Source organism: Prunus persica, chromosome G2, assembly GCF_000346465.2.
Source record: "Prunus persica cultivar Lovell chromosome G2, Prunus_persica_NCBIv2, whole genome shotgun sequence".
In the NCBI taxonomy this organism is placed as follows: Eukaryota; Viridiplantae; Streptophyta; class Magnoliopsida; order Rosales; family Rosaceae; genus Prunus; species Prunus persica.
The window spans coordinates 20,337,997-20,347,451 of NC_034010.1; the positions used below are offsets into that span (position 1 = coordinate 20,337,997).

The following is a 9,455-nucleotide window of genomic DNA, read 5'->3' on the forward strand; positions in this document are numbered from 1 at the left end:
AAAAGTACATTATGTCCTTTCTTAACAATATCTTCTACAAGAGATGTGAGCTCTTTAGAATTGTCTGTTTTTCCTATTTTTAAGGTTTGGTCCTATAATTTCAAGGTTGGTCCTACAATTTAAAGGTTGGAATGCCTTTCAAGAAGACTTGAACCACGTAAACAAGGCATCAAATTAGAATCCTTAATTACCCTAATTTTATAGAGCTAAGATATATGTTGCACTATAAGTCAAAAAGAGCTACATTTATGCGACTTGCGACAGAGAATAACCAATTGCCAAAAAAAAAGGCACATTCTAACTTCAGGTTTCAAGTTATTTGAAATTTAAGTGGACAAATTGCTGCTTACATAAAACATTAAGATCTTTAAACCTCAAATGCTCAATGATGAAAAGTTCTTGTATACAAATCTCATAATTATTGTGATTATTTCGACAAATAAACCCATTGTATGTAAGAGTTCCTCGTAAATTTCGCCTCTCTTGCTCCATAGTTTCCTTCAAATATTTACTTAATTAGGATTCATTTGCGAGTGATTTCAGATAGGTCCAAAATCACTTGTATGGAGAATCATTTCTCCATATAATCACTTTAAGTGGCTTTAAGTGATTTTATAGAGAAGCACATCCAAATAGAGTAAATAAATAGTGCTATAGATATATCAAAAAACGTTTCTCTTACGTAGTGGGGGATCGGGCATTTCTGGAGAGCAACAAATGTGTTATATTATTTTTGTCTATAAAATCACTTAAAACCACTTTAAAGTGATTATATGGAGAAGCACATAGAAGGTGTTTTTCCCCCCAAACGTGCCAGAATAACTTCCAAACGAGCCCTTAATCAAGGTTGCAATTGCATAAGCACTCACATTTTCCTTCCCCAAATATAACATGAAAACATAAGACCCAAAATCAAAAAATAAAACATTGAAGTCAGCATTAAAAAAAACTAAAGAATGACGACTATCATTGGCTTATATCAATAAATCAATACAACAATGGAAAAGACGTGCTGAAGTTTCGAGCTTGTCTTCTACCTTTCATGATCTAAAAGGGAGAGACTCGACTAACCCTAAAGCAGCTAAAAATCTTTCCCTTTAATTTGTTCTTTTAAACAACTATAAACACAGATGCTAGCTAAACAGAGATATAAACTGAAGCCTCGCTTACTTTACACAAAAATTGCGAGGAATTGCGAGGAATTCGCTTACTTTAATTTGTGTCAGAATAATCAGACACAATTCTTGCCCAAGCCTATACAGCAGCATCACGAATCTGTGTGCACATCAGTGTCAATGACTGGAGACAACAAGTATGTTCAAAGCAGCCTATCACACTGCTTGTTAATCAGTAGTCTATCCGTAACCGTCGCATTTCAGCACGGAAAGTGGGGCTTGAATTCAAAGTTCGATGAGCAAGACTCCTTATGTCCTCTCGTGAACAGTCCCGGGAAATACGAACTAGTTCCCACAGGGCACCTCCACTAATCATGTCTTTTGCATTCACTTCTGCGATTTGAATACCAACAAATAAGCAGCAAGTCTCAGATGATTAAGATTTTAACTAGGATGCAAAAATGCACCTACCATGCTGAGCTAGGTGACAGAGTGCAAGCTCGATGTGGCGCCGGATTGGTGCAGCCTCGTCATTAGCATTTTGTACAATCCATGGAAGTGCACCATCTTGTATCAAGAGAGATCTTCCACTCTTTATCCCTATAGTAGGTCAGCATATAAATATTACACCACAAAACATAAAATCTTAAATCTGACATCAAAATGGAAGTTCATATCACCAAAATAATCTAAATCTAGCTGCTGAAACCAAGAATCAGCTCCAAACCTAACTACGAGAATATTATATTGCATCGCAATGAAGCCCAGCAAAATAGCCATCATGATTAATTAAGTCACTAAGGAAAACTCAGAAAAACATACCAGAGCATTTATGAATTTCAAATTCAATTATTCACTTGACAACAGATTAATTTTATGCAATTCCATGGTTACTGCTGAAGAGGAGTGGGGACCCTTAAAGCGGTCAGTTTGTTGATTTGGCTAGAAAAAGAATGAAATCCAATAAATGAAAACTTTTGAACACTGAGGGAACTGTTGATGGCATATATCTGACACAGATTATTACCTTGAGTACATGCTCGGGACTCGCATTTTGCAAAGTTTGCAATTCCACGTGCTACTTGGGAAAGAACATCTGGATGGCCACACCTCACAATTCCTAACAAAGCCTTAATACCACCTTCGGATCTTAGCTTCGTTTGTAGCTTATCTGAGGGATATCAAAAACCATGTCAACAAAGCAGGATTTTTTTATTTTTCTTTTGGAGGGGTAGAAAAAGTATCATAATATGAAGTGCAAACTGCAAAGCAGCGAAGACAATTGTAAGACCTAAGAAAAGAAACAAACTCTTCATCTGAAGCATAGAATTGGAAAATGGGCATGATCAGAGACAATAAAGTAAAAAAACTTAAATAATTTATAAACCTTGATAACTAAAAGGAACAGTCTTCTTGGCAGATTATGAAGGAATTTCATTATGCACTAATAAGCTAATAATGTCATAATGCGCCCTAACAAAACAAATAAACAAAAGAGAATGCAGTATACCATTTCCGCATAAATTAGCAATAGCTCCAGCAACCATGCGAAGGGTTTGAGCATCATCAGCATCAGCTGCTGTCGTTGCTAACAAACTAATTCCACCTTGAGCCATTATAAGTTCTTGATTGGCTTCTGCTACACCAGAAAGGAAGCAACATAGAAAACCAATGAAAGTCCAAATAAGCGTATCTCAACCCAAAAGTAATAACATCCAAACTAAAGAGGAATCCCTTTTAATTCTCAGAGAGAAGAAAAAATCACTGAGCAATCACCATTCATTGCAAGATTCGCAATGGCACCGGCTGCCACTCTTCTAACGGTCTCATCCTCAAAGCTTCTAAGAAGCATCAGCAAGGAAGTAAGACCACCAGCTTCAACAATCCTTTTCTGATTTGCTTCTGCTTTTCACGTGCAAGTGCACATCAGTTCTCATAAAACAAAAATAACAAAGTATATATAACTGTAACTTGTATTCCTAAGTGTCGTATAATAGTACTGCATAAATCAAATCATGCTCTTTGTCAGATTTTAATCACATTGTCTATCTAATGTTTCAGAAAAAAATTGGATTTAAGATCTAAGATATCCAAATTACTTTTGTATAAAAATTAAACCAAGGCCCAAAGGTATCTTTAGCATCATCATCTACAAAACAAACACAGAGCTCCAGATAAGAACTGTAACTTAAGTAGCCAATAGTGTTTTTAAAATGGTTAGCGCAAGGATTAGAAACTGACAGAGCCTCTACACACAGATGACCCTTATCTTCAACAGGTTGTGGTTATAAAGATTCCTGAAAAAAGAATGATAAATTGATCTACTCTGGTGTTCTGCCTTTGCCTAATAGTACAACTACTTCCACAATAACTAACTGGAGTACAATTCACTTCTCTTAAATCAAGTTACTTTTCTGCAATTGCTATTTCATGACTAAAAAACCAACAACACAAAAGCAACTTTTCATTACAACTAAATTACTAGGTTCATGATTCGATGCACCCTATACAGAGTCAAACAAGATGATGTAAAGATCACGGGATAGAAAAAGTACAATAGAACCAGAAGATTAAGCACTTATATGGTAAATTTCTAACTTCTCTTGATAAAACATGATATTGGAAGTATGTGAGAGAACTGGCCAAAAAAGAAATGTGCATCAGGGATAAATCTACCCACCTTCAGCTGCTAGGTTGGCCACCACTTTTACAGCATGAATACGAACATTAGCATCTTCTGACTCAAGTAATGACAAAATCTTTTGCAATCCAACTGTTGTATTGATTCACCAAAAAAACAATATTTGAGATGCCTGTGGATTAAAAAGGTTTGAAGGATATTGCATTATGCAAAAATTTATTATTACCTTGTTCAAAGAGCGTGGAAACTGGTGCCTTCTGTCCATTCCCGATGTCTTTGGGGTACGAATTCCTAACTGGAGGCATAGAAGAATCTAGACCAGTAAACCCATTTCCAGACCCATCTCTATCAAGACACCTTCTCATCTATGAATACAATTTAAAGTGAAGATGATTAAATTCTTATAAATTTAAATTTCAATAGTCTAAAGGCTAAGGTGGGACAAAAATTCTTAAACTAGTAATAATTATATGATTTGCAACCTGAATCGTACGTTCATCTTCAGCATATGATTTTTTCACATAGGCACTCAAAGAAAGCAAATTATCTTTTAAGAAAATACCAAGCTCTTTCACTATTTTCCAACCCTTTAATCTTGGTTGTCATAGAAAAGCACTGACAACTACCCAGTAGGAATCACTAAACAATCAACATCTATATTTGTGAAGGTAAAAAGGCTCAAATACTTTTGTCATTAAGTAGAAAGTAAAAGAAGAGATTATATAATCTATTTATGGATTCACACACCAAATATAAGTTAACCATGAAGGAAAAGCTTTTATTTAACTTCTTTGAATACCTGTTCAGCTTCAAAATTTGATTGCAACAACTGGCTACGTAGTATTATTATTTCTTCTTCAAGTTTTTTCTTCTGTTGAGCCTCCTCCTCCAGAAGTTTATGAAGCTTTAAAATCTCCGCATCTCCCCCTGCCTAGTACACCAAAAATAATCCCGAATATGACATCAATCCCATGCATAAGAATTGTCGCCAGATTCTGCCAGCACTACATAATTTAGGAAAGAAAGTCATACTTCTGATTGTGTATATAGCCCTAGTTGGCCTTTAAGATTTTTCAGCTCCTCTTCAGCCATCTTTCTCAGGTCAATTTCATTTTGGAGCAACTCTTGTAACTCAGTTGCTTCCTTAGAAACAGAAAGCCCAGGCCCCTAAATCAAAGAAGAAAAAAAAAATTCAAATATAGTAGGCATTTGGTGGCCAGAAAGTAAGGATGATAAAGGGTCTCTTATAAACCAACAATGAACGTGAGATTTTTCTTTCAAAAAACAAATTATAACATGCGATGATTCTTCAAGGGACTACCTCTCCATTCCATTTACCATCAACCAGGCAATGGTTTGGCTTCTGATTTGACACCAGCTTCTCCTCAAGCTCCTTAACAGCTTCCATATAATCCATCTGGCATTTTAGCCTCTCCTTCTACAGAGAAGGTAAAAACACTTAAATTGTTGCACCAAAACCAGATTACTAAATCTCTGTTGGAAGCACGGAAGTTAAGAGGAAATACATATAAAATGCTCAAATATTGCTTCCTTTCTCTAGTTATTTCTTAAATATGCACAAAGGCTACATCTATTGTGGCTTGTTTAAAGAGAATTGATTAGAGAAAAAATGCAATGAAATAGTTTCATAATCCACCAAGAGCAAGTTTGACGCATAAGTTTAGTAAAAATAATTCTTTAGTAGTTAAAAAGATTTTAAAAAAACAAACCAACCTCTAATGCATCAGCAAAGTTTCTTTCAACCTCAGATATACGTTTTTGTGATTCTAGATTTATTCTTTCAACTTCATCCTCAAAAGCTTTATGCTGCCTTTCATTTTCTGCGATAAGCTTGTCCACTTGTATTTCAAGCTTTCTCGACAAACTTTTGTAATCAAATTCTTCCTTGATTTTCAACATATTTTCCACCTTCATAGCCTGTCAATAATAAAATGGCACATCCATTCATATCTCAAGTATTCAAGAATATTAACTGGTACCAAAATTCATCAGTGAAAAAAAAAGCCTGTTTATACAGATAAAATAAATATTAAATGGAATAGACAGAACGGATGTTTACAGTCTGTGAGATCAAAGCATATGAAAAGAGATGCTGCCTATCTAATTTAACTTCTTTTGAGGACACTATCCAATCAGTACACTTCAACAAAACACATGATAGATGCTTTCTAATTCAAATTTAAGGACTTCCCAAATATGATAACTCACCCTTTGTCCAAATAGTATGGTACTTGCAGTCTCTCCTCGATGGCGTGGAGAGGGTCCAATAGTAACAATTAGTGAAGTCCTCGCTGATCCTGTAAAAAGATAACAAATGTGAATCCAAGAAACAAATAAAACTGTAATTTCCTTTATCACAATACATTTAAGAAAGAGGGGAAACTAAGATCAGTTTATGAGTCTTCACAAAAAATGATAGGAGGAACTTAAGAAAAACAAAGTGAACCAAGCAACAAAAGTTATGAGTTTTCACATTTTGATGACAGTCATGGCTTGAATTTCATCTAAGTATTCCACTCAGGTGAAGTTTGCATAGACATAAAAGACATCTTACCTCCAAATGAATCTTTAAGCAATCTTGTAAGTTTTGAATCACGAAATGGAACATGAGCACTATTCTCTGCTAGAGAATTTATGCACTTCCCTAATGCACTAAGCGACAGATTGATACACTTGGCTTCCTCTAACATATGTCCCTCACTTCCTGCCAAAAAGGAAAGACAAGTTTTACCACATAACTACTGGGACTAGCTTACAAACACCAACGATCAGATTCATAATAATAATCTATCATCTATCTATAAATATAAAGCAAAAGGTAGAGAATGGTGAAACATTCAAAATACCAGAAAATGCCCTTGGTTAATGCAAACATTAAGAATTCAAATTATTAATTAAATGAGGATAATACGGTAAATTCACACTTTTTCATATTTAAAAAAATAAAAATAAAAATAAAAAGCAGATAATGGATCCTATTTTTAGAGAACACAACTACCCATTATCTTTTTTAATTCTAAAATAAATTTAAATTTTTTTAAAAAAAAGCCTCTCGCAGGCGTGGAAGTGCGTGTGGAGAGGCTAGTAATAATAATAAATACAATCAGGCAATCCACACCAGAACCATATGCGATTGCAAGGCATAGCAGAAAATCTATACAACTTGATATGGGTATTTCAGTCATGTAACATATTAACTCAGAGTTGAGGTGACTGAAAGCAACCAAGCAGCTTAAATTTGCACCCTTCACCCCGTTCAGCAGGTGGCAAGCAAAAGAACACAAACCAAACTTCAAATGGAGAAGGAGCTCATACACACAGACATAGAGACATTTATACACATATGCATAAAGACAGACACAACAGACCAACAGGCACACACACAATGTAATATAACAGTTACAAAACCGACTAAAGGTCACAAGTTGGCATATACACCTGATTTTTGGATACGTTCTGAACCTGCTAAATCTACCACAACGAGTTTGCTTTTCCGGACAAGTGGTTTAAAAGGCTTGGTCAAGTGAGAAGGGTCACCATTTTCGCTGGAAACATCATCTTCTCTTCCCAAGACAGACCTCTTAACTTGTACCTGCACTAAGGAACTAACAAACATCAAGACCCCAGTTATGCTATACCAAAAAGGCAATCGGTTACCAACAAGAATTCTGACATTTTTTTCATGCATCATGATTTAGATGAATAAATATATTAACAGATAATGGACAGTAAATTATTTTACCATCAGAATCGCATGACTTCGAGAAGATTCAGTGTTCAACTTGGTGTTAGCAGCTATACGATGAGCTTCCCCACATCTTAACAGCTCCAGAAAACTATGCTGGTCTTTGATCTCCACAATAGTTGCCCCAGGTACTGAAACATCTCCAGTTCTTGGATCTTCCACAATGGGAATATTATCATTTGTCGGATCAAGTAGGTCCTGGAGGGTCTCCATATAAAGCTACACATTTTTTGGGGTAGAAAATAAGAATGTTAAATTTCTGAACAATGAAGATTCGGTAGAAACAGAGAGCATTTAGAAGATCAAATGAAAAAGGAATCTGAATGTTAAAAATCATAAGTGAAGTTTATATATCCAATGATAACGAATAAATAATTAGAATTTTGAACATAACATGACAATTCTGCAGCAATGCCATAAGGGCCTAACAACCTGCAGATACGAGACAGAGATAGAATCAGTCTCAGGAGATATATCTGCCAGAATGTCCTCCATCGAACGAACCATGATTCCTCGATCAGATGTATCTTCTTCTCCTAGACGTCCAAGAGTAAATGTTTTCCCGGTACCTGTCTGACCATAAGCCATAACCGTCCCATTGTAACCATCTAAAACACTCTACAAGAGCAAAAGGGGAAGTTATTCAGTCGCTATGCAAAGCCACATCAAATAGTCCACATCAAATAGTGTAGGAAAATACGAAGTGGTCTATAGTAGATAACAAACCTCCACAACAGGCTTAGCAACAACTTCATAGACACGCTTCTGTGATGCATACTCAGTAAGCACGTCATCAAATTCATACGTGTCCAAATCCCAATTGTTTTTTCGAAGTTTCAACCTTTTAAGCTGTGGTAGAACAAATGTCAAACATTATTAGATACACACAAACACCAAAAAAAAAACCTAAAAGAACAGCTGTAAAAGAAAAAAGTTAAGAAGATATTAACCACCGGCATTACCAAACTAAGTTCAAATTAGCAATGGAAACAAAATGAACAAGTACCTCTGGCTGCAACTCCACACAGTCAGCAAAATCCGCATCTGCCACCATCTCTTCCGCATTTCTGGGACGCAATCGTACAGCTACTCGAACTCTTCCAGGCACTATCCAAATAAAAAACGCATAAGCAACAGACATACAAGCACATGTTCATCACTTGCTCATCTGGGTTTGCGTATCTTATTTTATCTTTTTCACTAATTTTTGCAATTTTCAAACATTTTAATTTAAAACAAACCGGTAGAGTATAGGGGAGCTACAGAACCAGAATGCATTGTCCCAAATCAGCTTAACATTTACTTAAATTATTAGGAACAGTCAATTTGCAGGCTTGAATTGGAAGTTTCCATTTCTTCACATTTTCAATTGAATCGCATTTGCTCAAACAAAAACTGACCTGCATGATCGTCTTTGGAACCTGCAGAGCCAAACAAAGCCGGACTGCTCCTGCGAACAGCGGATCCGTTGCCGGGAGATTGAGAAGGAGGGAGCCGGGACTTGAACGACGACGTTCTGAAACTCACGGGGCGATCCAACTTCACAGCCCCCCTCTGAGCGACGCCGTTTCGGGAAGCCATCGTTCAATTCAAGTGCGGAGAGATTTCACAAACGCATTGGCTGAGAAATTTGAAAAGCCTCAGTGACTCCGCTGTGTGTCTGACGTTGAGGGTCAGGGGTTTCTTTTGTGTTGCTTGGTTTGATGGTTTCAAAGTGAAGAAAGTGCTTGAAGACATGGAGAGAGAGAGAGAGAGAGAGAGAGAGTGGGGGATGGGAGGTGGGGCCCAAAGGGGCCATAGTGTGCGGGAAGAGACAGAGTGAGTCGCAGATTGGGCGTGGGTCCCGCATTAAAGTTCATTTGGGTTTGAAGAGGTGGCGCAAAATTACGAAAATGTCTGTTGTCTTTGTCGCTGGTATCACATCTTGCTTGTT

At 36.5% G+C, this 9,455-nt stretch overlaps 1 protein-coding gene across 2 annotated transcripts; it reads right to left on the minus strand.

Moving 5' to 3' along the window:
- Positions 940 to 9,246, minus strand: LOC18786919 (kinesin-like protein KIN-UB). Of its 2 annotated transcripts, XM_007218852.2 has the most exons (19): positions 8,923 to 9,245; positions 8,529 to 8,629; positions 8,249 to 8,371; positions 7,955 to 8,140; positions 7,520 to 7,741; positions 7,216 to 7,369; positions 6,332 to 6,481; positions 5,986 to 6,074; positions 5,491 to 5,694; positions 5,078 to 5,194; positions 4,789 to 4,923; positions 4,556 to 4,687; positions 3,983 to 4,121; positions 3,796 to 3,888; positions 2,892 to 3,017; positions 2,626 to 2,751; positions 2,143 to 2,286; positions 1,587 to 1,715; positions 940 to 1,508 (listed from the first exon to the last, which is right to left on the minus strand). In XM_007218852.2, the coding sequence occupies exons 1-19, from the start codon at positions 9,101 to 9,103 to the stop codon at positions 1,348 to 1,350; spliced, it is 2,712 nt and encodes a 903-aa protein (XP_007218914.2). In that variant the 5' UTR covers positions 9,104 to 9,245; the 3' UTR covers positions 940 to 1,347. The 2 variants fall into 2 exon arrangements, with proteins under 2 accessions (XP_007218914.2, XP_020413825.1); XM_020558236.1 differs by lacking the exons at positions 940 to 1,508; positions 1,587 to 1,715 and adding an exon at positions 1,736 to 2,057 and having other exon boundaries at positions 8,923 to 9,246.

Coding starts and splice junctions, on each gene's coding strand:
- LOC18786919 (XM_007218852.2), bottom strand. CDS start 9,103: ATGGCTTCCCGAAACGGCGTCGCTCAGAGGGGGGCTGTGAAGTTGGAT. Junction 5,195..5,490: donor ACTTTGCTGATGCATTAGAG/GTTGGTTTGTTT, acceptor CCTTCTCTGTAG/AAGGAGAGGCTAAAATGCCA. Junction 1,509..1,586: donor CTGTCACCTAGCTCAGCATG/GTAGGTGCATTT, acceptor TTCAAATCGCAG/AAGTGAATGCAAAAGACATG.